The sequence below is a fragment of the Leptidea sinapis genome, chromosome 13, assembly GCF_905404315.1.
Source record: "Leptidea sinapis chromosome 13, ilLepSina1.1, whole genome shotgun sequence".
In the NCBI taxonomy this organism is placed as follows: Eukaryota; Metazoa; Arthropoda; class Insecta; order Lepidoptera; family Pieridae; genus Leptidea; species Leptidea sinapis.
Genome location: NC_066277.1, coordinates 2,858,098 through 2,885,387, shown reverse-complemented (window position 1 = coordinate 2,885,387; position 27,290 = coordinate 2,858,098). Strand labels below are relative to the sequence as shown.

Below are 27,290 nucleotides of genomic sequence, written 5' to 3'. Positions count from 1 at the left end.
GAAGTTTCATTTCTCATACTCGGAAAGTTATGTTGTTTTGATCTGATTATTGGGTGGAAAATGCTGCTTCCCTCCATAGAGAGGGAAAAACTCATACAAATTACTTCCCACCTAAGGGCCGGAATGAACTTTAAAAATAGAACTGCTGTCAGCTGTTAAAAAAAAATGCTGCGGCCATGTGACTTTCTAAACAGCCAGTGTGAACTTAGCGAAACTTCTTTGAGCGGAATAAGCCGCAACAATTACGCGGAGAGTTCCATATTTAAAATTTAAAAAGTCGACATAAATTGTCCTTATTTGACAATCAATTTTAAATAGGTACTACTAATATCTTATATATAAAATTCTCGTGTCACAATGTTCGTTCCCGTACTCCTCCGAAACGGCTTGACCGATTCTCATGAAATTTTGTGAGCATATTGAGTAGGTCTAAGAATCGGCCAACATCTTTTTTTATACCCCGAAATGTTAAGGGGTCCACACGAATTTTTTTTTTATATTTTTCTGACATTTCTTTTAAATTTATTTGATTATGAGTCAGCATTAAAAAATACATACAACTTCAAATTTTCACCCATCTACAATCAACAGTTACTTTTGTATCGCGATTTTAATATCGGCAATACAACGTTTGCTGGGTCAGCTAGTTATTATATATTATCAATAAATAGTTTAGATAAACAACTAGTTTTATTTTCCTCATATTCGAAATGAAAAGTAGAGTGTTTAACACGGGTAAAAGAATCAATTCCTACTCGGACTATAACATCTAAATACCTCGGGAATTGATTATTTCGACCCTCGGTTAACAATCTACTATTCCTACACACGCCGACAGGAAGCACGCACCTTAGCACCAGGAGTTCCTAGAGGACTGGCGGGGGCCCTCAGCTCAGCAGACCATCGCGCCTAGGTACTCAGCCTACGTCGGCATATTATTTAACCATAACTGATTTCGCAATTTGAATAATATAATATCAACCCTTTTTTCCTACGCACGCGCGCATACATGTATCAATTACATTTTTTTATGACACTTAGGTACACCAGAAACTGTTATTTTTATGACAATAAATAACAAGACCAGCGCGTTCAGCTAATTGTAAATACGTCCTGTCCATTACGATGCAGTGCCGCTCAGGACTCTTGAAAAATCCAAAAAATAAGAGCAGCACTACAATTGCGCTCGTTTCCTTGAGACTATCTTGTCTCATTTGCCCAGTAAATTCATTAACTACGGCGCCCTTCAGACCGAAACACAATAATGCTTCATGGCAGAAAAAGGCGCCGTTGCGGTACCCATAATCTAGCCGGCATCCTATATGCAAAGGAGCCTCCCACTGGCATTCCCAACAATATAAGGAGTAGTTTGCAAGCACTATTAGGTTTTGGTCTTATCTAAGGATGATCAGTGCAATAGAAGTCATGCTCGGAATTGTGTCTTGAAGAAACTCAAGCGGTACCGATTTGCAGTTATATATTAGTTAAATATTAATTTTATTTATTCAAGAATGATAATTTAAAACTTGATGAGTCTTTCAAGTTTCATTATCAAATTTAACACTAAATATTTATTGAAATAGACGTTACTTTGCGGAAATCCATAATTATACAAATGATTTGAGTTTTATATAGTGTTAATTCCGCCAAAATCTCGCCAGTCTCGTACCAAATTTTGGCGAGACAACACGTCCTGAGGACGCCTCGAGTAGAGGCGAAACACGTGTCGAATTGTTTAAAGACAAATATTGGCGGAATTAACACTAAAGAAAACTCAAATCATTTGTACAAATTTAACACTTTTAATATCGGTAAAATGAAGACAAGAAAGATAATTAGACAATTGACAGTCGGGTGTATTTCCACAAAACCACTGTCTATAAGCAGTGACGGTTTAAGACTACTTGATGCTCTAAGTAGGCGTTATACCTATGTCAACTAGAATCGTCCAGTGGTTATACATCCGAATAAATAAATCATAGAAAATTTATTGAAGTAGGCGTTACTTTGCAGAAATCCATAATTATACAAATGATTTAAGTTTTCTTTAGTGTTAATTCCGCCAATATTTGATTCTAAAACAATTCGACACGTGTTTCGCCTCTACACGAGGCATCCTCAGGACGTGTAGTCTCGCCAAAATCAAGTCAAAAAATTGAGTCTCGTGCCAGATTTTGGCGAGACAACACGTCCTGAGCGTGCCTCGTGAGCTAGAGCCGAAACACGTGTCGAATTGTTTAAAAACAAATATTTTATTAATTTATTTTATTTTATTAGGAAAACAAACAGTATTACATGACATAAATAGGTTTAAAAAAGTATACATCTATTAACCATTTACAGTTTTCGCATATGAGAGACTATAAGCGTGTTACAAATAATGAACAAAAATACAAAAAAAAAAATCACAAATGTAATACAAGTATATAGATATAAATACACGAAGACAAACTGAATGGATCTTACAGTATTCAGGTGTTCAGCAATCAAGAGAAAATATAAATTATTAATTAAAATATTGGCGGAATTAACACTAAAGAAAACTTAAATCATTTGTATAAACCAATCATAAGCAAAATGTCTATTATTGCAAACATTTTGCATATTATTGGTTGTTGAGTTGAGTTTATCACTCGCACGATCCTCCCTCCAAAGGAGCCTCCCACTGGTGATATCACTTACATTGACGACGTTGTCCTGCGGAGAGAAGGAGCGGAACATAGCCTCGAAGTAGGCGGCCCGTGCTGCCAATATGGAACGGTGCGCGGGCCTCATGGAGCTCCCAACTCTCAACTTAACGTCCGCCAGGTCGGAACCCCCGCCGCTCACGAAAACGCACATATCTTGCTCGAGAGTTGTGCCTGATCAAATCAAATCAAATATATTTTATTTCGTAGGTAAATTGCAATCATTGACTATTGAGGATCATCAAATTTCACCTTCGCATGACACGCCACAAGTTAGGATATCATCCTCACCATCTGGATGTGTGGCGATCCTCCACAGAGCGGTTTTCAAGGAGCTTTCTTCCTAGTACTACAAAGCTGTGGAATGAGCTTCCTTGTGCGGTGTTTCCGAGACGATACGACATGGCGTACCTTCAAAAAAAAGCGCGTACACTTTCCTTAAAGACCGGCAACGCTCTTGTGATGCCTCTGGTTGCGAGAGATTGTGGGCGGCGGTGATCATTTAACACCAGGTGACCCGTACGCTCATTTGTCTTGCTTGTTTTATTCGAAACGCCTTTCACAATATTACAACAATTTATCAAGTTATGACAATTACATTTCTATCTCACCTGAAAATACAAAGAGACGACATATAAAGTTCACTAATATCGCTTCCTCAATTGTATCCTTCGATAAGTTTTTATCACAATAAAATGCACAAAATAAACTAACGGCCGTTCCCAATATACTATCTACAGACAGATATAAATTACTACCTTCTACTGTCAGTAATTAGCTGTCAATAATCTGAAGCTGTCCCAATATACCCGATAAGTCATTCTTATCGCCTTATATTGGGACTGGGCTGGTAAGCTATACATCGTCCCATTGACAGACAGCGTGTACGAATAAGGTGAGTTACCGTCGATAAGTTCATTGGATCAGAAAAGTCAACGATAGTTACGATTTTTATCTCAAGTAAGAGATAGACTGAGGGTATGTTCCGATATGCACTGCGAGCACTGCACAGTGCTATCGCTCTAGAAAAAATCATTCCGTTATGGACTGCCAGTATACTGCCGCAGTACCCTAGGGAAATATATGACGTCATAAATCGCCGCCATATTCTACTATGAACACTGGCGTTTTCGAGGTAAGGTACTCGCAGCAAGCTCGTACTTTGATCACGTGATCAGTCAAAACCACTCGAGTGCCTAACGTTTTATTAACAATACCTACAGTTTAATCCCAATTATTTTTAATTTGACAGTACTCCAATAACAGTTTTTTTTTTTAATGAACTAGAAATGTTTAATACACTCATTTGAATGCTGCGTCAAAAAAATTTGGCTGATAGTAGACGGGATTGCGTTCCGTTTCAAATAGTAACCAGTATAACTGGCTATAAAGGAACGGCTTCACAGTATACTAAATTGACGTCACACTGTACAGTGGTCGCAGTGCATATCGGAACATACCCTGAATATTGGGAACGGCCGTAAGTGTTATCCGTCATCTTATCATAGTTCACACGTCACTTCGATGCACCATCTTCCACAGACAACATAGCGAAGCGCAGCAAATTCAAATTAATGAAATGTCATTCATTTCATTACATAGACAACGCACGTCACATAAAAACAAAGCCGAAATATGGACATGCCACAAATCACACCGTAATAAGCATCGATTGTTTTATCTATACATTGCCGCATTTACTCCAGTTGCTTAAAATATTATTGTTCAACTTATTGACAGCAATGTAAGACATTTATTAAAGTGGAATTTTTATTACATCGTCTCAAACTTTTGCGTCTGTGTGTTGCATGTCGCGTGACGGTCGGGCGGCGCCTATACTTCGCAGCAGCTGACCGTGTAGTGTATAGACTATTAATCATTTGTGCCAGTGCTCCACGCTATTTTGTTTGTTTTTATTATTTCCCATTATCATTCCAATTTTCCAAGTATAAAATTAAGATTTATTAAGCGATTTTTATACCCTTACTGGAATATTATTCCAAAAAATTTTTAGTTTAAATGTCTATCTTGTGAAAAAAAAAGTTTCACTTTTACCGTGGTTTCATAAAACCACACAATCCTTTTTTTTCAATTTAGGTTCGATTCGGAAAGTGACAGTTGACAGACGACTAAGGAGAAAAGTGTGTGAGAAAATTAATTCAAATTCAAATATTTTTATTCAAAATAGGATGTGAAATCACTTATTGAAAGTCAAAAAATCTACCACCCATTCCAAAATGAATGCCTCAGGCCTGAGAAGAATGGGCGCAACAAACTCAGCGGGCTTTTTTTTCCATCAAAAATATGTTTTAAAATTAAAGTAACATTTACAAAGTAACATTGTACAATTAAACTTATTATTTAATAGCCTGAGGGCGATCGCTCCATTCCCAATCTGTGGTATCATTAAGAAAGGCATTTATGTTATAGTAACCGTTACCAAACAAACGTTTTTAACAATTCTTTTGAATAACATAATACTTTTGTTTTGAACATTTTCTGGGATCTTGTTGTAAAAAAATTCAAAATGCAATAATAATTCAGAGTACTATAATACGCTTCCCTCGCAGCCAATTGTATTATACGTCTAAATTAGTTCTCTGGAGGCTCACGGGTGGCGCTTCAAATAGGCACAAAAATTTTGCTGTCAAACATATGGAACAGCCTGTCCAGTGGTATTTATACAGATCAGTGATACATACTCATACATCTCTCGTTTTTATTTTTATAATTTTCTTTTTTTATTCAACTCAAGTAAGTGCAAGCGGTTAAAAAACCTTCCATAAATTATTTGTAAAATACAGTGAATATTTTTGTTAAAGTTTAGCATGAATGATTTTTTTATAGAAGGACAAACCCTGATGAAACACTTGATGTAAAGTGATCACCGCCACCCACATTCTCCTGCAACAGCAGAGGAATCACATATTGTATTCAGACGACAGCAGAGAATGAGGAGACAATGTCTTAAAGACAATATAAGCACACTTTTGCCGTCCCGCTATCAGACTGCGAATGAATGTCCATAGAACGTCATTGATTGCAATACTCAAATAAAATTTGAAAACAAAATTTTATGAACGATGCGGGACTCGACACGAGCTCTCTTCCGTGCGAGTACTATTCCAACTTAGGTAACCGTTCGAGTCATAAAATCTTGTATGCAAATTGTATATAATTTTATTTGTGTATTAATCCTAGAAGTGAGGGTTATCACTTTAAAAAAACATAAAAAATTGTTTAGATTTGCAAGAGCGAAGTCAATTTCCTAATATGCACATATTGGGGTTGAGCAGGTTATCAACTGTAAAGTAGATCCTGTAGCCACATCCTGAGAGTTGAACGGAGCATACAAGATTTTATGACGATACGTCACTGGAACGGTTAGCTCAGTTGGCAGAGCACTGGCACGGAACGCCAGAGGTCGTGGATTCGAGTCCCGCAACGTTCATAAAATTCTGCTTTCAAATATTAAGATCTATAAATCGTACCTATGGTGCTTCCACACTTAAACTTTCCCAAATAAAACATTTGTTATCACACGTGTTGAACACTTGTTTTAAAAATGTTCTATTAAACATCCGTGTCTACCTGTTGTTTAGCGTCAATCCTTAGACGTCGCTTAAATAGTTAGACACTTTTTAACAGAACACGTGTATAAGCCATGTTAATAGTATATTTCATTACGAGTGCGGAAAGCCTGTCGTTGCAAAGAGTTCCGACTAATGTCTCCGAATGTGAGGGTTGACAGTCGGAACAAGTTGCAATGACGGTTCCGCACGTGTACTGAACAACTATTTTAATACAATCATTTATTTCTTATAAATGTTATAAGAAATGAAACCCAACTCATTGAATCAAATCATTAAATCTGATGTCGAAACAAATTAGTTGCTTCTTTTTAGAAATATTTGCATGAATCATAAAAACTTCTATGAATATTTTTTGTAAAAACTTCGTGGTTGGTTTTTGCTTTTTAATATACATTATTTTGACAGTTGGGAAAGAGAAAGCACGAGTTCGGAAAAAGGTAAAGAAAAAACACGAGTATGTAATAGCCCACATCCCGAACGCTGTACGTCCCTGCAATACGCCACTTTTTGAGCAACTGTATTAAAAATATATATAAGCAATTTAAGGACAAGTGTACTTACACATATCTTTTAAAGTCCCTCGTGCGACCCCAACTAGAATATGCAAGCCCAATATGGAATCTTTTTTGCTCGGTCCACGAAAAAAGAGTCGAGACTGTTCAAAAAAAGTTCCTACGCACATTAAATTATCGTGTATAAGGAAACCGAGCCCACTATAATGGTTTGTTGCTTGAAAAAAACTTTCTTCAGCTATGTCAGCGCCGCACTATAACAGACTGTGTAACTATAAAGAAAATATGTACTGGTGAGCTGACATCTTCTGAGCTCCTCAGTCTCGTAGGCTTTCAGGTCCCAGCCAGGTCTCTTCGCTCATGCATTACTTTTGAGCTATCGTCCCCAAGAACAAACATTGGATTTCGCGCGCCATTACACAGAATGTGTAAATCTTACAACAATAGTTTTCTTGACATCGACATATTTTCGTGCTCCCCTGCTGTGTTCAGACACAGTTTAGAATTAAAATCGTTGTTATCATTGCCCCAAGTTTAATTAATTTCATTTGTCTACATATTTTGTATCAATGCGCATAATTAAATTACTTACTTCTGTGTATGTTTGCGTTTGTGATTTTTCTTGTATTTGTGAAACATGTGTTAGGACGCATCTATATTTATATTTTGTATCTCTTTCCTATATTGTTCAGTTCTTATGACGTGCTTGTTATGTTTCCTTGTAATAATAAATAATAAAAAAAATATTTTTTGTAATCACACCGATTGAATCCAGGCGACAGCAGAGTATGAGCAGAGGGCCCCGGTCTAGTGTGTTCCGCGCCGGTTTCATGGTGTCATTGAAATTACTGGGCAAATAAGTCTTAACATCTTATGTCTCAAGGTGTGGAGTGCAATTGTAGTGCCGCTCAGAATTTTCGGGCTTATCAAGTACACTGAGCGGCACTGCATTGTAATGGGCAGGTCGTATCAATTACCATCAGCTGAACGTCCTGCTCGTCTTGCCCCTTATTTTCATTACAAAAAGTCATGTTTCCAAATGTTGAAAAATATTTACAAACACAAATACTTGATAATAAATGATAGGAGTTGTTAAATGTTTTGAGTGCTATTTATTACATTTATGAAAATGTTTACATACGTTTTATACCATTTGGAAACATGACATCATCATCATAAGACACATAATAGCTTTAATGGTAAATGTATACACTTCTACAATAAAGTCCGAGCCACTGTTCAGGCATTATCTATAAATAAATTTAAATGTTTTATAAAAATATGGCTCTGTCGTAAATCCTATTACTCCACAGCTGAATATCTAAGTGATCGGACAGCCTGGGACTAGATTATGATTATTTTATAGCGATAGAAATGACTATACAATATTGTATATTTTTATTGAAATGAGCGCAAAAAAGGAATGCTGGGAGAGTTTCTTGCGCCGCTTCTTCTCTCTCAGAGCGCCAGTTGTTTCCGAAGCGGTAGTAGTATCTGGTAGTTATGTTAGAAATGACATCAAAAAGAATTCTAAAGGAATCAATTTTGAGAAAATAAATGCCTTTTATGCCTTCATGACACGCTAGAACGGGCCCCGCACTATCCGCATACTCTGCTGTCGTCTGGATACAATATGTGATTCCTCTGCTATTGCTCCTGCAATGTGGGTGGCGGTGATCACTTAATATCAGGTTATTCATCATGGTTTGTCCTTCTCTCCCATAAGAAACGCATTCATGCTAAACTTTAACAAAAAATATCCACAGCCTCTGTGTTCTACAAATAATTTATGGAAGGTTTATTAACCGCTTGCACACAGTAAAATAAAAAAAAAACACAAAAGATGTATGAGTATATATAAATTACCTGTATAAATACCACTGGACAGGCTGTTCCATATGTTTGACAACAAATTTTTTGTGCCTATTTGAAGCGCCACTCGCGAGCGTGCAGAGAACTAATTTTGACATATAACATAAATGACTGCGAGAGAAGCGTATAGTACTCTGAAGTATTATTGCATTTTGAATTAATTTCGGTAGTTTTCCGTGTTATTTATACTTCAGGAATCAACGCAATAATGAAGTACACAATTTTATTATGTAAATAGTTTTCCTATCAATGTTTGTTTAGCTGCGGTTGTCATCACTAGTTTTAGTACCGCAGACTCTCACTACATGGCCAACAGCGCCAAAATGGCGAATATCAAATAGGCTCAAAAGCACTTTGACAGCCGCCAGTCCAGTGGTAAATAGTAGAAGGTCAGTGATATGTATAGTAAGTTGCTATGACGTGTTTAATAATCTGTCAATTTAAAACTGCTTATTTATCATCAGTAGTACCAGTAATCTCCTCCTCGCAGTCATGGTTGACAGCTGGCTGTTTACAAGACGGCTGTTGCCTGCGTCTTATCACTTCCACCATTAGCTTCTGCTCCATCTGCTCAAACTCTGTCGACATCACAATTGGCGTGAAGTTGTAATCTTTTACCACGAACCTGAAAATTAATCCAACATATATTTCCAATTTAACGTTCGATAGTAATGCAATACTTTTACGATTTGTTAAGTTTAATAAAAAGAACGCACCTAAGAAGTCGCCATTTTGTTTTCAACTTTGACATGTAAATGTCATTAAAATGATGTATTAGTATGAAAATAACATCCTGCTATCGGAATATCGTCAAAAGCTACATCATGTTAAATACCAGAATACAATTTTTTTTTATGAAAAAAGGGACGAGGCGAAAATGACGTTCAGCTGATGGAAATTGATACGCCCTGCCCATTACAATGTAGTGCCGCTCAGGATTCTTGAAAAGCTTGAGCGGCACAACAATTGCGCTCGTCACCTTGAGACATAAGATGTTAAGTCTCATTTGCCCAGTAATTTCAATAGCTACGGCGCCCTTCAGACCGAAACACAGTAATGTTTACACATTACTGCTTCATGGCAGAAAAAAATGCCGTTGTGGTACTCATAATCAAGCCGGCATCCTGTGCAAAAGAGCCTCCCTTTGCCAAGTACGGCAGCCATTGCATCTGTGGGAGCGAGAAGCATTATATTTACGCGGGAGTGACAGAGACAGGTAATAACAGGTGAGCGTACGAAATTCTTCCTTTTTAGCGCCCGGACTCTAGTACTAATACATATATATAGATATTCAAAAGAATTGTTAAAAAGCGTTTGTGTGGTAAAGGTTACTATAACATTAATGACTTTCTTAATGATTTCACAGATTTAAATTGAGCGACCGCCCTCAGGCTATTAAATAATATGTTTAATTGTACAATATTACTTTGTAAACATATTTTTTGATGTAAAAAAAAACCCGCTGAGTTTGTTGCGCCCATTCTTCTCAGGTCTGAGGCATTCTTTTTGGAATGGGTGGTAGTTTTTGACTTTCAATAAGTACTATACATGAAAATGTACAAACTATACCTAACATAAATGACTTTCTTAATGATACCACTGATTGAGAATGGAGCGACGGCCCTCAGGCTATTAAATAATAAGTTTAATTGTGCAATAGTAATTTGTAAACATATTTTTTGATGAAAAAAAAACCCCGCTGAGTTTGTTGCCCCCATTCTTCTCAGGGCTGAGGCATTGTTTATGGAATGGGTGATAGTTTTTTACTTTCAATAAGTAATAATTTGAATTTGAATAAAAATATTTGATTATACATTTTGTACTCTACATGAAAATGTACAAACACCATAGACCAACTAGACTAATTGATAGCTTCCGTCTCACTCACAAGGGAAAAAAGAAAAACTTATGCGAGTCTGTAAAGAAATGAGATAGAGTGATAAGTTTTTTTGTTTCGCCATGCGCGCCGGTTTTTTCAAGGTCAGCACACCCGGTGTGCTAAACAAACTTGACAGCGCTGCACAGATAATTTGTTTACTTTTATTTGCGTCTATAAAAATAAGCTATTATTGTTAGGAAACGTGTGAAATATCCACTATTAATTCAACATGAGTGACAATTTTAAGTAGAATCGAAGGAAATATGGTGCGATGTTGTGTTTTACTATGTAAAAGTGATAGTAAAAGAACACTTGTTTTATATTATGTACCTATATGTATAGGATATTATCTGTCTCATGTTGGCCACGCCAAACTGATGTTTAGTTTCTATACTTGGTTATTCTTACTATAGTTGTATTCACCTCAAGCAGTACTCCTTGATAGACTGCAAGTTGGCGTGGTCTGCGGCATGGAGGGCTTGCAGAACGTTCTCGTAGCCGAGGTTAGCCCGCAGGTACCGAGCACAAAGACCCCTCAGCCGGGGTATGTTCAGCCTGAGAGCTAGACGAAGTACTTCCATCACCAGTAATATCGTGGCCGGGGATGCTGGGTCTTCATCTATCAAATCAAAATATATAACGAAAATAATAATAATAAGTTTTTTATTTATTTATTGAAGTAGGCGTTAGTTTTCGGAAATCCATAATTATCCAAAAGACTCAAGAGTGAGAGAGTCTCGTGCCAGAGTTTGGCGTGTCAACGTCTCCTGGGGACACCTCGTGTCGAATAGTGTAAAGACAAATATTGGCGGAATTAACACTAAGGAAAAGTCAAAATTTATGGATAATTATATGGTATTAAAGGCAAAATACCCGAAAATATATACGAAACAAAAAGGTTTAATGATATTCTAATATAATTAAAGATCCAAATGTTTTGAGTATTAATTCCGCCAATATTTGATTACTAAAGAAAAACTCAAATCATTTGTATAATTATGGATTTCCGCAAAGTAACGCCTACTTCAATAAATTTTCATAAATAAAGATAAAAAGTAAAGTAAACATTAAACTTATGTATAAACTACACTGGCCTGCAAAAGTAAGTATCACACTTTTCAAATTAATTTTTTTTCTTAACTATAGAAGGTAGAGATTTAAGATTAAAAACGTTTTGTTGCAAATTTTATAGGCTTTAATTCTTAGAAACTAAAATTATACATTAGTAACATTTTTAACTTAAAAAAGATAAAACAATGAAAATATACATTTTTAGTTTAGTGTAAAAAAATTCAAATAAAATGTATTACATGTTATTTAATTTTTAATAACTGGTATTGCCTCGAGCTCTGATTACAGCTTCGAGCCGGTTTGGCATACTGAACACTAGGTTTCGGAGCCGATGTTGGGGAATATTCTCCCATTCTTCTACCAGGGCCTGCTTTAGTGCCCTGAGGGTAGTAGGTGGTGGTCTGCGATTTCTGATTAGCCTCCCAAGCTCATCCCAGGCGTGTTCAATCGGGTTGAGATCAGGACTTCTTGATGGCCAAGCCATCACGCTGATACCGACCTCCTGAATATACTCTTGTACGATATGAGCCGTGTGTGGCCGGGCATTGTCATGCATCAGCATCGATCCATCAACCATATTTGCTAAATACGGCCCTGCATACTCATTGAGAATCTCTTGAGCATATCTTTGAGGGTGCCATTTTCTATGGCTACTAGCTCTGTGCGACCTTCTGAAGATATGCCAGCCCATACATGTACACTACCTCCACCGTATTGGACTCTTTCTGAGATGCAGGCTTGAAGGTATCGCTCACCAGGTCGCCTGTAAACACTTCGCCTTCCATCAGAAGTGTAAAGGGAGAATCGAGACTCATCTGCAAACAAAATTCTTGACCATTCTTCTTCATCCCACTGCATGTGTTCACGGGCGTATCGCAGTCTTGCTACTCGATGCTGTCTCTCGAGTTTTGGGCCACTCGCTGGTCTTTGGGGTTTCAAATTTGCTTCAGCAAGTCTTCTTCTCACTGTACTGTCACTAATGTAGTCCCTCCGGGTCTGAAGTAGCTGTTGCTGGACTTCAACTGCATATTGGTGGCGATTTTTTAACACAGTGGAAATAATATAACGATCTTCTCGGGCACTGGTACACCTGGGTCTGCCATTACAAGGTCTCCTCCGATGGTGTCCAGTCTCTTCGTACCTTCGCTTTACCTTCTGGACTGTTCGTACCGTCACACCCACCATTCTTGCAGTGCGACGCATACTGATGCCTAGTTCCAGAAAAGCCATGATCCTAGCACATTCTTCAACTGAAAGAGGCATGATAAATAAATCTTATGTGCTTTTTAGCATAAATTTTTAAAACAAGACCCATCGATCTTGAAAAAAATTTAAAACTGAAAGAAAAATGTGAATGGTAAAATTGTAATTCGGAAACGTCCACTTTGAAAAAGGAATGGTTTTGTTTTTGAAGTTTTTTTTTCAGCCAATTCTTAAAAGAAGGTTACCGACTATAAAGTTTTTATGTACAAAATTAAATTCTCTTTGGAGTCCTTTTTATTTTGAAAGTATATCTTGTGAACTTAAAACGTTATCCCAATTTTAAAAGTGTGATACTTAGTTTTGAAGGCCAGTTTATCTGGAAAGTTTAAAAAAAAGCTCTTCCCAGACGTCTTGGTCAAGGCGCCTTCTTTTATTTCCTACTAGCAAATGCCCGCGATTTCGTCCGCGAAGATAAACCCCCTTATTAATAATAGTGTGCTAACTTAAAGCAGTGCTAATTCTCACTCTGTCTTCTTCTATTGACCTAAGTCAGAATGAGAAAAAACACTCGTTAGCGGCTGTTTAAAGTTAGCGGACCATTATGAATAAGGGGCAAAGGGTTTTTGAAAATATTAACCAAGTTTGAAATTGAACATTATCTGATGTCCTATTTCAGTTCCGGTTCCCCTTTTCGCTCCTATTATAATAATATGAATCTTATTTCGAGGAAGATTGCTACGGCAAACTAAACCTACTATTGGTATAGTTTATTGCTCATCGACGTGAATTTAAGTTTTTCACAAATCCCGCGGGGCTAATGGATGTTTCCGGGATAAGATGTAGCCAACGTCCTTTCCCAAGCTCTGCCAAATATCTATCGCTGTACCAAATTTCACCAAAATCGGTTCAGTAGTTCCGGCGTGAAAGCGAACCAAACATGCTTACATTCCCATTTATAATTTTAGTAGGGGAATTTTGTTTTGATGCACAGATAGCCAATATGAAAAAATTATGCTAAGCATCCCGTCACAAACCGATTGGAGAATGCGGTTCTGAGATTTGCGGAGTCTATCCCAGAAGGAAGCAACTCTTTTTCTCATCACAGCATAGAAATTAGGCATACTTGATTTAGCAAACATACTCGCGGCACTATGCAACTATACTATCAAGACAATGCCATTAAATGTATGAAGAAATTATGTAGAAGTGACGGCCTATATAGCCCAGTGGTTAGTGACCCTGACTACTGAGCTAGAGGTCCCGGTTTCGAATCCCGGATGGTGCAAACATTTACATTATGATGAATATATATATCTGTTTCCGAGTCATGGATTTATATTATGTATGTTTAAGTAAGTTTATTGTATTTAAAAAAATATAACATTGTCTTGCACCCATAGTACAAGCTATACAAGTCATTTACATATCATTTAAATCAAATCAAAATTGCTTTAATTAGTATTTGGGTCAAATTCTAACACTCATGAATGTCAAAGTGGCAAGAAACTATAAACAGAAGAAATTATAACTCAACATTAACATAAAACAAATGTATGAACAGAATAAAAAAAATCTCAAGACTATACTCACACACACTGTAAAAAAATGAAAGTAAAGTTTTTAAATTTCAAACATACCAAGAATTAAAAAAAAATATATACATCGTTTTCAAGCAAGATTCTCGATGACAGGAACATCTAAAAAGCACATCGTCAGAAAGATTTTACCAGTGGGAGGCTCCTTAAAGGCATAAAAGGCATTTATTTTCTCAAAATTGATTCCTTTAGAATTCTTTTTGATGTCATTTCTTATACTACTAGATACTACTACCGCTTCGGAAACAAATGGCGCTCTGAGAGAGAAGAAGCGGCGCAAGAAACTCTCCCAGCATTCTTTTTTTTGCGCTCTTTTCAATAAAAATATACAATATTGTACAGTTGCTATAAAATAATCACAATCTAGTCCCAGGCTGTCCGATCATTTAGATATTCAGCAGTGTAGTAATAGGATTTACGACAGAGCCATTTTTTTATAAAACATTTAAATTTATTTATAGATAATGCCTGAACAGTGGCTGGGACTTTATTGTAGAAGTGTATACATTTACCCTTAAAGCTATTATGTATCTTATGAAGCCTACTAGAATTAGTTACAAGCAATCCCTTATTTCTAGTGTTATAATAATGAAAATCACTATTAAGAGCAAAAAGGTGACGATTTTTGTAAACATATATTAAATTTTCATAAATGTACTGACAATAAACAGTCATAATATTTATTTCTTTAAATTTTTCTTTGAGAGACTGTCTATAACCAAGCTGATATATAGCACGAACAGCTCTCTTTTGCAGAGCAAACACTATATCAATGTCAGCAGCATGACCCCATAGTAATATACCGTACGTCATGATGCTGTGAAAATAACTAAAGTACACTAATCTAGCGGTCGCAACATTCGTGTACTCTCTAATCTTTCTAACTGCATATGCCGCAGAGCTGAGTCTATCTGCTAGATGGGTAATATGTGGACCCCACTGAAGCTTTTTATCTAACGTGATACCCAGGAAGACCGTAGTGTCCACAAGTTCCAATCTCTGGTCATTTATAAGTACGTTGGTTTGTACCTCCGCTGTGTTTGGTGTAATGAACCGTAAACACTTTGTTTTTTTACTGTTTAAGTGCAGATTATTCGTCTCAAACCAACGCACTATCTTTGAGAGTGCATTGCTTACCTCGTCATCAATATCCGCACGTCGCTTCACTTTAAAAATAAGTGAAGCACCGGATTTGCACCGGATGCCGGCTAAATTATGGGTACCACAACAGCGCCTATTTCTGCCGTGAAGCAGTAATGTGTAAGGATTGCTGTGTTTCGGTGTGAAGGGCGCCGTAACTAGTGAAATTACTGGGCAAATGAGACTTGACAACTTGTCTATAGGTGACGAATAATTCTGAGAGGCACTGCATTTTTTTGGGCAGGGCGAAAAAAAAAATAGATTGATTGCTTTTAGTGGCTTGATGGTGTGGATGTATAGGGTCCACATGGCACACTTTTGAAAATATTTTTTTTTGTATTAATGTCATAATCTACGATAAATGTTGCTACAATAAAGCCATAAAATACGACATAACAATTGCTTTCAGGAATAATCATACCTTTTTCGGTGGGATCAATTCTGTCTGTGTAGATATAATTGAGCACCATCTGGAAGGCCTCTGGAGTGGCCTCTGGTAGAGTCACAGTGAGTGGCGGCGGGATCTTGTACGAACAGTCCGCGGTGGCCTCGACTTCCCCAGCAGCTATTTTGGAAGATAATTCCTCGCGAGCTTCCCTATAATATAAATTAGTCTCTTTTATAAAACTTATAAGTTTTTTTTAATGAAAATAAGGGACGGGATCAGCAGGACGATCAGCTGATGTTAATTGACACGCCCTGCCCATAATACAGTGCCGCTCAGTATTCTTGAAAAACACAAAAATTCTGAGCGGCACTACATTTGCGCTCGTCACCTTGAGACATAAGATGTTAAGTCTCATTTGGCCAGTAATTTCACTAGCTACGGTGCCCTTCAGACCGAAACACGGTAATGTTAACACATTACATGCAAAGGAGCCTCCCACTGGTCCAGATGGCGACTCACTTGATCTTGGCGCGCAAGTACTGCGACCTGGCGGCGAGCATCGCCTGGTGCGCGAACTCCGGCGTCTGTTCCGCGCCCACCAGCAGTGTCACGTCGCAGAACTGCTGGGACTTCAACACACGCCCAAAGTCATCGTGAAGTGTGCAACGTGGGTAGTTTGATAACTGGAAAAATATTTTCAACTTAGTTAATTTTTAGTCTAGACAGACGGTGACAGCTGTGAAAACGTCGAAATAAATTGAGGTTAACTTCATCTTCTTGGTCGCATTCTTCATATCTGAAGGTCGTGTCCGTAATTCAAGGTGTCCACTACTTTCGGTCCTGGGCTTTCCTTATTGCGGTCGTAAGTAGTCCAGTGAGTGTCTTCATCTGGTCCGGTTGGGTGATCGCTCGCGTGGTCTTTTGCCCTCCACCTTGCCTATGACTATCAGTTTGTCTAAATTACTGGGAAGGAGTCGGGCAATATGCCCCAAAATACCCTAAGATCTTTTGGTAGCAAATTGAGAACAATCTACTCCCAATGCTCTTTCTCTCAGAATCTCAATTTTAAGCAATGCACGCACACTAACACAGAGTGACATACAAATCGCGAGTGTAAGTGTAGTTTTTTTTTTTATGGAATAGGAGGACAAACGAGCGTACAGGTCACCTGGTGTTTAGTGATCACCGCCGCCCACATTCTCTTGCTACACCAGAGGAATCACAAGAGCGTTGCCGGCCTTTAAGGAAGGTATACGCGCTTTTTTTGAAGGTACCCATGTCGTATTGTCCCGGAAACACCGCACAAGGAAGCTCATTCCATAGCTTTGTAGTACGAGGGAGAAAGCTCCTTGAAAACCGCACTGTGGAGGACCGCCACACATCCAGATGGTGGGGATGAAATCCTAACTTGTGGCGTGTCGTGCGAAGGTGGAATTCGGCGGCAGGAATCAGGTTAAACAGCTCTTCGAAACACTCCCCGTAATAAATGTGGTAGAAGACACACAATGAGGCGACGTCTCTACGCAACGCCAAGAGATCCAGCCGTTCACAGAGCACTGACTCCCGACAATTCGAGCTGCTCTACGTTGCACGCGGTCAAATGGATCGAGCAGATACTGGGGTGCGCCAGACCAGAGATGACAGCAATACTCCATGTGTGTCCGGACCTGCGCTTTGTAGAGCGCTAGAATGTGGGCCGGCTTGAAGTATTGCCGTGCTCTATTGATGACGCCCAGCTTCGTCGAAGCCAATTTGGCTTTGCCCTCCAGATGGCCACGGAATTGGCAATCGCTCGAGATTTCGAGACCCAGTATTCCGATACTAGGCGCGGCTTTAAGAGAAGTGTTCTCGAAGAGCAGTGATACGACAAATGGGGTTTTTTTAATGGTAAACGCGCAAACTTAGTCTTCTGGGGGTTAAATTGGACAAGGTTCAATTTACTTTCTCTTTTCTCGAGAGAGGACTCGATAGAAGACACAAGTTTCTCCCGGCACTGGTCGACGATTTCTCGAGAGAGACCTGCATGGCCCGTGTATACGGCATCACCAGTGCTGTCGTCCGCATAGCAATGTATGTTGGAGGTGTCCAACATATCATTGATATGCAGAAGAAACAGCGTAGGAGATAGCACACAGCCTTGGGGCACTCCAGCATTCACGGGCTTCGGGTTCGAGCAATATCCGTCGACAACGACCTGTATGCTACGCCCAGTGAGGAAGCTGGAGGTCCACTTGCACAAGCTCTCGGGAAGCCCAAATGATGGAAGTTTTGAGAGGAGCGCTTTGTGCCATACACGATCAAAGGCCTTCGCTATATCCAGGCTAACTGCCAGGCCTTCCCCCTTGCTTTCAATAGCCGCCGCCCATCTATGTGTTAGGTATAACAGAAGATCACCTGCCGACCGTCCATGGCGAAAGCCGTACTGTCGGTCGTTGATCAACTGGTGACCCTCTAGGTATACTAAAAGCTGGCGGCTAATTATGCTCTCCATGATTTTAGAGAGCAGGGAGGTGATAGCAATAGGCCTGTAGTTCGCCGGATCCGAACTGTCTCCTTTTTTTTGGATCGGATGGACAAGGGCTGACTTCCATGAGTCAGGGACTACGCCTTTGGAATAAGAGTGCCGGAATAAACGCGCTAGCACCGGCGTCAACTCAGGGGCACACGTTCTAAGCACGATTGGAGAAATGCCATCGGGCCCGCTCGACTTTCTGACATCCAACGAAAACAGAGCTCGCCTAACAGTTTTCTGTCTGAACTGTACTTCAGGCATAGAGCTCTGACACCGCGGGATGGTCGGCGGTGTTTTTCCGTTGTCGTCAAGTGTCGAGTTGGAGGCGAAAAGAGCGCACAGGAGCTCGGCTTTCTCTTTTGCCGTATGGGCCAGGGTGTCATTCCTCACGGCTGGTTGAAGTTACCAAGAGCAGCTTTCGACAACGACCAGAACTTGCGTGTTCCGGTCGGGAAACTGGAAAGCTGCTCGCCGATTTGACGACGTGCTTAGACTTCGCCGCTTAAAAAATCTGGAGGCACGGCATTTTTGCATACGTGACGGTTAACTAAAATTAATCAAGACCTATATGGCCCATGGGTAGTGATGATGACCTAATAGGCTCCTTGATACGAATCCCAGTGGTTGCAAACATTTGTATGATGAATACGAACCGACAGTTATGTCTATTACTAGTTTTAAAATGGATTGGTGATGTATAAATATGACGGCATTTTTGCGATAAGTTATGAAGTAATGAGGTACCTGAAATCTGTATAAGTCTCCACTGCGCACGTTATTATCAACAGTACCACCGAATATGTACATCGCGTCCCCCACAACGGCTGCGGCGTGGAACAGCCTTCCCGAAGGGATCTGAGAGTCCGGGGCGGGGTGCACCACTGACCTGAGAGTAACAGTGTATTTGTGAAAACTTCTTGGGGGTATAATATGTTAAACTCGCGTCAGGACACGTGGCCTGATCGAAAATTCGTAAGACATTCGTTGAAATTATGGATGAAAGTTGAATAGACTTTTTAACGTTAAATAATTGTAAAAGTTCTCAAGCGTCATTTTTGTGTACAATAGCGCAATAAATGAATATTGTATTTAACTACATACTTTTATACTAATAAATAAAAAAATACATGCGAAGTTATCCCTTAACCATTCCAAATTATTCAAAAATGCACAACGTTAATGTTCATGTTTTCACTTCTGTCCGAACTCTCGGAGTGCAACCCGTATTTTTTCTAATATTAAGTGTTCGTTATTTTGGCGAATATTACGCGCGCCGCTTTACGTTCCGTTACGATGCGATACAGATTTCCTCGATTCTTGAAATGAAACTCAAAATTATTTCCTATATTAGCAATTTTAATTTCATATGCATAAATAGATGGCAGCACTTTCAATGCAAAATTTTTCATGTGGCAATACAGGGAAGCTGCACCCACTGGTCAAAGCTTAAAATATCTTACTTGCAATACTCACCACATCTGGGTGTCAAGGTCATAGCAATGCAGGTCGGAGGGCAAGGTGCTGTCAGCGGCACCTCCAAACACGTAGAGATGTCTTGCGTGGTGAACCATCACGTGACCATACCTTCGCGCGGGGGCCGGGCCTGCACTCCTCAACAGATGCTCGGTACATACGCGGCTCCATCTAAAAGCATCGTGAGTATCCTACAATTTTGTATTTTATATACAATTCATCTCATATCCAAAAGTATATATATATACAATGTATGTATGTTTGTGTATATATATGTCCCCCCCACAAGATGGACCAACGATCTGGTCAAGATCGCCGGAATATGTTGGATGAGGGCAGCGCAGGACCGATCGTCGTGGAAATCTTTGGGGGAGGCCGTTGTCCAACAGTGGACGTCTTCCGTAACATCACCGACATGCTCATGACTGGCACACGCGATAAATAAATACTTAAAAAATATATAAATATAGTATATAGTTAAACACTTTTTATTTTATATAAGATTAAGTGATAACAAGCAAGATGCCCACTTGATAGTAAGTGATAATAGGATTCTTACAAATCCAAAATTCTAAGCCCAGTAATTTCACTAGCTACGGCGCCCTTTAAAAACAAAACTCAAACAATACCCATACACTAGTGAATCACGGCAGACTAATGCTCGTGTGGTCTTCATATTTCCGGCATCATTTACGTACAATAAACACAATCACAATCAACAATTAAAGCAAAACATGCCTACGCGACTATTAGGCAGAGTTTTCGTTGAGTTGTGTTTTGACCGCGCTTTGAATACAACGCCACGCAATGACAAAATGTTCAGTGAAAACTGTTCAAATAACAGCGAATGCAAACTTTAAAAGGATGGAGTGTCGTATTTCAAATAAGTGCTCCATTAATTTAACAAAATTATGTATCTAACTTGACGTTTTTAATCATTCTATTAAATAATAACATTTCAATTGCCGGTAAGAGACGGCTGTTACGTTCATTTCGCACCACCATCAATGAGCTTCTTATGTGCATACACAAGACTTTGAACATTACTGCCACGAAATAAGGTGTTAATTTTAATGTTTTAATATTATCTATATATGTAAATGTTTACGTATATACTTAACGCTCGGACATTTTTGACGACGTTTTAATAAGCGATTAAAAGTCTAGTTGTTTATAGTACCTACATTACGATTTACCGTACTTTATTTGACGACCTGTATAGCCGAGTGGCTAGCGATCCTACCTACTAAGCTAGAGGTCCCGAGTTCGAATCCCGGTAGGTGCAAGTAATTTATATGATGAATATGGATGTTTGTTTCCGAGTCATGGATGTTTATATGTATTTATGTATGTTTCAGTAAGTATATTGTATTAAATATATCGTTGTCTTGCAACCTATAACACAGGCTACATATGCCTAATTTGGGGCATGATAATTTGAGTAAAAGGTATGTCAATATTATATTATATTAATGGCCGGCATCCAATGCTAAGAAGACTCCCTCTGATAGTGTAATTAGATACCTTAAAACAAGTATTCATGCCAACTATCTATGCTATGGGGAAACTCCACTAATATTTCAAATGTTTTTCTGGCACAAAAAAAATATATAAGAGCTTTATGCAATGTCAGTCCTCTAGAATCGTGTAGACCATTATTCAAAAAGCACCGTCTGTTAACGCTTACTGGTCTATATATATTAGAAATTTGTATGTTCATTAAAAAACATGGTGAACTTTTTAAACCAGCAAAGGACTATTCCATATTAGGATTAAGAGATCCAACTCGCCTTCTGATGCCATATTGTAGAACAGCGCTTCATCAAAATAACGCAAATGTTATGTGTATTAGGGTATTTAACCACCTTCCAAAGAATATTAGAGAGATGCCTAAAACATTAATGCATAAAAAATTAAAATTATGGCTAATAGATAAATGCTTTTATAGTTTAAAAGAATTCTTTAGCCAAAAATAATAGTATTCAAATGTAATTTTTGAGAGGTACCTACAAACTAATGTTTATTTTATATTATCTCATTGAATTAAAGCTATGTAATGTGTATTAAGAACGTATAAGTATAAATTAAATATGATATTCCAATATTGACAATCAAATATTTGTATGCCGATATATTGGCGAATTGTGCTGTACACCAATTAATTGTTAACAACTATGTTACCACGATTCATACAAATAAATCATTTCATTTCATTTCATTTCATTTCATTTCATTTCAACATTATAACGTTCTGAGAATAACAGCGAATGCGTTAAGAAAGATCAGACTCCTCATATGGTATGAGTCGTGACTCGTGACAATAATAAAAATAAATCCATGTATTTTGCCACAGGTTATGTAAAAAACAACGCAGATTACGTTTCTCTGCTATTGTTCAAAATAATTGTTGATGATCATCTCATTGCCGACGACACCATTGTAAAATATTGTTTCATTGATCTCCAAAAACGATCCGTACTGGTGATCGATATATATATAGATCTGCGCATTTACTACATTTTCGTTGATTGAACAAAATCGAGCAAAATTATAAGCAATAAACTGTTTTTTTATTATGGCAATAAGGGACGAGACGAGCAGCACGTTCGACTGATGGTAATTTATACGCTCTGCAATAAAGTGCCGATCAGGATTCTAGAAAAATCCAAAAATTCTGAGCGGCACTACAATTATTGCGCTCGTCTCCTTGAGGCATCAGATACGGAGCCTTTTTGACCGAAACACAATAATGCTTACACATTACTGCTTCACAGCAGAAATAGGCACTGTTGTGGTACCTATAATCTTTTTTTTTAATGAAAATAAGGGACGAGACGTGCAGCACGTTCAGCTGGTGGTAATTGATACGCCCTGCCCATTACAATGCAGTGCCGCTCAGGATTCTAGAAAAATCCAAAGTTTCTGAGCGGCACTACAATTATTGCGCACGTCTCCTTGAGGCATCAGATGTTAAGTCTCATTTACCCAGTAATTTCACTAGCTACGGCGCCCTTCAGACCGAAACACAACAATACTTACACATTACTGCTTCACGGCAGAAATAGGCGCCGTTGTGGTACCCATAATCTAGCCGGCTTCCTGTGCAAAGGAGCCTCCCATTGGTAAGTATATATAGTAATCAACGTACGTATTAGTCTCGAAGTCAAACTGGAACAGGGCGTTGGTAATCTTGGCGCCGCTCTGGCCGCTGAAGACGAACATCTTGTTACGAGCCACCGCCACGGGGAAGTTGCAGCACGTGGGTGGACACTCTCCCTTCTGCTCCACGCGCTCCCATTGGTGATTCTCGCCCTTCAAACATCAACAAACTCGAAATTTTGTTTTCTCAAAATTTATTCCTTTACAATTCTTTTAAATGTCATTTCTAATATTATAATTATAAAGCTGCAGTGTTTGTTTGTTTGTTTGAACGCGCTAATCTCTGGTACTACTGGTCCGATTTGAATGATTCTTTCAGTGTTGGGTAGTCCATTTATCGAGGAAGGCTATAGGCTATGTTTTTGTTTTTCAAAATTAGGGATCCGTAATAAAATTGCTATTTAGTAACACAAGGTGTAAAATTGAAAACCTATTTTTGCGTGCGCTGCAAAAACTATTGACAATAGAACAAAATGATGTACAATATATATATAGGCAATATTTTATTACTTATAAAACTATGGCGTGAATTATACTTTATATGGCAAAACAACGTTTGCCGGGTCAGCTAGTTTCTAATATACTAGACACTACCACCGTTTCGAAAACAAATGGCGCTCTGAGAGAGAAGAAGCGGCACAAGAAACTCTCCCAGCGTTCTTTTTTTTTGCCCTCTTTTTAATAAAATATTGTACTGTCATTGCTTTTGCAATGAAATAATCATAATCTAGTCCCAGAGATCGCAATTTGTTCGGAAATATTGTAGGCTGCAACAGATTCAGTAACACTTTACTGAATTTAGCTACTGCTGTAATCAAATAGTGTGGGTTTTAATACCACTCTTTTAGAACACCAGAGGTTTTGAAGATACTTCGTGATTTCAATTCTTACCACTAAGCTACAAGTCCACATGTCGTTGAGACGCGCGTTCCCGTCGTATCCAGCGAATATCCAAAGTTTATCGTCGTATACGGCAGCACCGTGCGCTGACCGAGGCACCGGCTCTCTGGTTAGATAGATAGATAGATAGATAGACACTTTATTGCATACCATACAGACTTAAAAATAAAATAAAAAAGACGTGTGGCACTCGGGGTAAAGCTATTGCATAGCTTTTTTTTATCAACTTATGCAATTATAATTATTTATTTATTTTATTTATGCAGTATTTTATTTGATAAAATTAATTTAAAAAAAAAAGGGAAGGGAGTAAAATTTTACTAGCAAGATTTGATTACAGACAGACAACGGGACGGGTGAAATTAAATAAAAATGCTTGTCATAATAATAAAAATTAAAAAACGTGATAAAAAAAAATAAAGAAATTAATAAAAATCAAGATGTACCCCAGGCTCGAACCTGAGACCTTCTGCACAAAAAGTCATAGAAATATCTATATAGATCTAGTAAGTAAGTGTTAGGTTATTTTCGTTACGGAATTTCTGGATTCGGTCTCCACGCTCAAGGCCCGCGATAGAAGCTATGCAATAGCTTAAAAAATTATATAGTAAAAAAGATCTTAAGCTAATAACAGTCAATGGGCGGTCTTATCGCTTGAAGCGATCTCTGGAAGACCAGACAACCCAAAATACAATACAGGATACAATAATTATAACAGGTATCTTGAAAATAACAACTGTAAATATTCCCTTACTTAATTAAAGTTATTTAATAATTACAATAATATTACATACATTCTTATGTTTAATGTAAAAAATAAAAAGAAAAAAAAGGGTTAATTTACATACCTATACTCATACAAAAATAAATACAAAATTATATATAAATACAATAACTTCAAATTGATAGTATTATACGCACTGACAGCTACATAACATCTATGGTTATTATAAATGAAAACCAAAAATTTATGATGGCATACTTCTTACCGCACGATTGAAAAAAATATGTGAGACATTTATTTACCGACACCATGAAGTTAGTCCATACATCTCCCTCAGATCTGAGAAGAACGGCCGCCAGAAAATTCGGCTCGAAGGACCACGATGTTCAGTGTTATGGTTGAAGTTACAAATTAAATTAAAACCAACTGTTTTATCACATTTAAATATTCACTTCACCTGTTATATCTCTCATAAATACTTAACCGAACTAGTAAATTTACGTAAATTACATATTATATATTATACTACATCTGGACTATCTTGGCAAACGTTCAGTATGGATATTTTTCAAAATCTTATGATTGATAACCATGACAATGGCTAATTCGGAAATTCTTAGAGAACTCGATACGCCCGATGACTTTTGCCATATTGCACATAGTCCTGACTGTTGTAGAACTCTTGTTAACACTAAATTTGATATTAAAATTCTGACCTTTAATATCAGAAGTATCCAACGTAATTTCGATAGCTTTTTGGTGACCCTGTCTAGATTTAGTATGCTCTTTGACGTTATAGTATTGACCGAATGCTGGATACATGAGGACTCTACCATACCCCAAATAGAGGGATACAATTTTTTTAGAACTAATAAATACATAAATAGAGCAGGAGGCGTAGTTGCTTATGTAAATGAACGTTGGTCACCGCAAGTTGATGAGCCCGTTTTTGAAGATGCAAATTGCTTAAAAATTACTTTAAAAAATCAACTTGTCGTACTAGCCCTATATCGATCTCCGTCATTTATAAATACATCGCCTTTTCTAGATTCTCTAGCTACAGTAATTAATTTAGAAGAGAAACGAATAAGTCGATCCAGAATTACTTTCAAGCCTTGGATGACGCCTGGTCTAATTAGGTGTGCTAGGCACAAAGATCGCTTACATTTACACTTACGTAAGAATCCCAACAATAACACGGTCAAACTCATTTACACACGTTACCGAAATTTTTACTATGATCTTTTGCGGAAACTAAAACACAAACATGAGTCATTTGAATTGGAAAAAAACAAACACGACCCTAAAAAGCTCTGGAAGAGTATAAGAACAATTTCCCACACCAAGAAAATAAATCAAGTACCACTAGAACTCACCAATATTAAAGATACTGTAACGGAATCTCTGGATTATTCCAATGAATATTTTGCAGGCATAGGTAAAACTCTTGCAAACAAGATACTCATAGCATGCAATGAAACAAAAGTTTCACTCGCTAGTAAGATAATACTCGAAAACACTCCAACGCAATCATTTTTCTTAGGACCCACTGATGAACGAGAAATTGAATCCTTGATAAGTAACTCTAATCTTGACAGTGCTCCTGGACTGGATGGAATATCAAACCGCCTTTTGAATATTAGCAAAAAATATATTACTCCCCCCCTGACGAGCATATGTAATCTAAGTTTATCTCAAGGCATTTTTCCTACTGCCTGGAAAATGGCTGCAATTGTTCCTATTCATAAGTCGGGTAACAAATTGAATCCTACGAACTATAGACCGATTTCTTTATTAGGATCATTCTCAAAAATTTTGGAAAAACTAGTACACAAGCAATTGACAAGTTTTCTTGACGCACATAAAATAATATCTGAGAGACAATTCGGGTTTCTTACTAAAAAATCAACGGAAAACGCTGTAGACTTAGTAACAAAAATTATTTCTTCCAAACTAGATAAGCAGCAAGCATGTATCGGTGTATTTTTAGACCTCGCGAAGGCTTTTGATACAGTCTGTATTCCTATACTTTTACGAAAACTTGAGCTCCTAGGTATTCGAGGTAATTGCCTGAACTGGTTCAAAAGCTATTTAATGTGCCGAACTCAGTGTGTTATAGTGGATCATAAGAAAAGCAATCCAAGTACAATAGATTTTGGCGTCCCCCAAGGAAGTATATTAGGCCCCACGTTATTCCTTTCGTATATAAATGACATCAAAACTAAAGTTATGCCGATGATACAGCTCTTTTATTTTACGGGAAAAACTGGGATACTGCACTACACACAGCGGAACAAGGAATGAGGAATATTGCAACTTGGCTACAAAATAATCTTCTCACTTTAAATCTCACTAAAACACAGTACATCTGTTTCCATAAAACGAAAACTTCATCCCCTTCCCACATTTTTGATATTAAAGTCCACACATGTCCTGTTGCTCTATCTGGCCCTTGCTCTTGCAATAGTATAAGTAGAACTACTCATATAAAATACTTAGGAGTCGTCATGGACGAAAACTTAAACTTTAAGCAACATCTTAATATAACAGCGAAAAGAGTCCGCAAGCTGATCTATATTTTT

General features: G+C 37.9%; 1 protein-coding gene across 2 annotated transcripts in view; it reads right to left on the bottom strand.

Moving 5' to 3' along the window:
- The window catches only part of LOC126967762 (leucine-zipper-like transcriptional regulator 1 homolog), a 43,697-nt gene that overhangs the window by 11,585 nt on the left and 4,822 nt on the right, over positions 1 to 27,290 (bottom strand). The window contains exons 5-13 of one of the 2 annotated variants that reach the window (XM_050812439.1): positions 23,976 to 24,090; positions 23,074 to 23,237; positions 19,926 to 20,096; positions 19,197 to 19,338; positions 16,460 to 16,623; positions 15,974 to 16,149; positions 10,967 to 11,162; positions 9,135 to 9,289; positions 2,683 to 2,861 (exon numbers count right to left, since the gene is read on the bottom strand). In XM_050812439.1, the coding sequence (XP_050668396.1) occupies positions 2,683 to 2,861; positions 9,135 to 9,289; positions 10,967 to 11,162; positions 15,974 to 16,149; positions 16,460 to 16,623; positions 19,197 to 19,338; positions 19,926 to 20,096; positions 23,074 to 23,237; positions 23,976 to 24,090 (1,462 nt within the window). Of the gene's footprint in view, positions 1 to 2,682; positions 2,862 to 9,134; positions 9,290 to 10,966; positions 11,163 to 15,973; positions 16,150 to 16,459; positions 16,624 to 19,196; positions 19,339 to 19,925; positions 20,097 to 23,073; positions 23,238 to 23,975; positions 24,091 to 27,290 lie in introns of those variants that run through there. The other variant, XM_050812440.1, reaches the window with a different exon arrangement.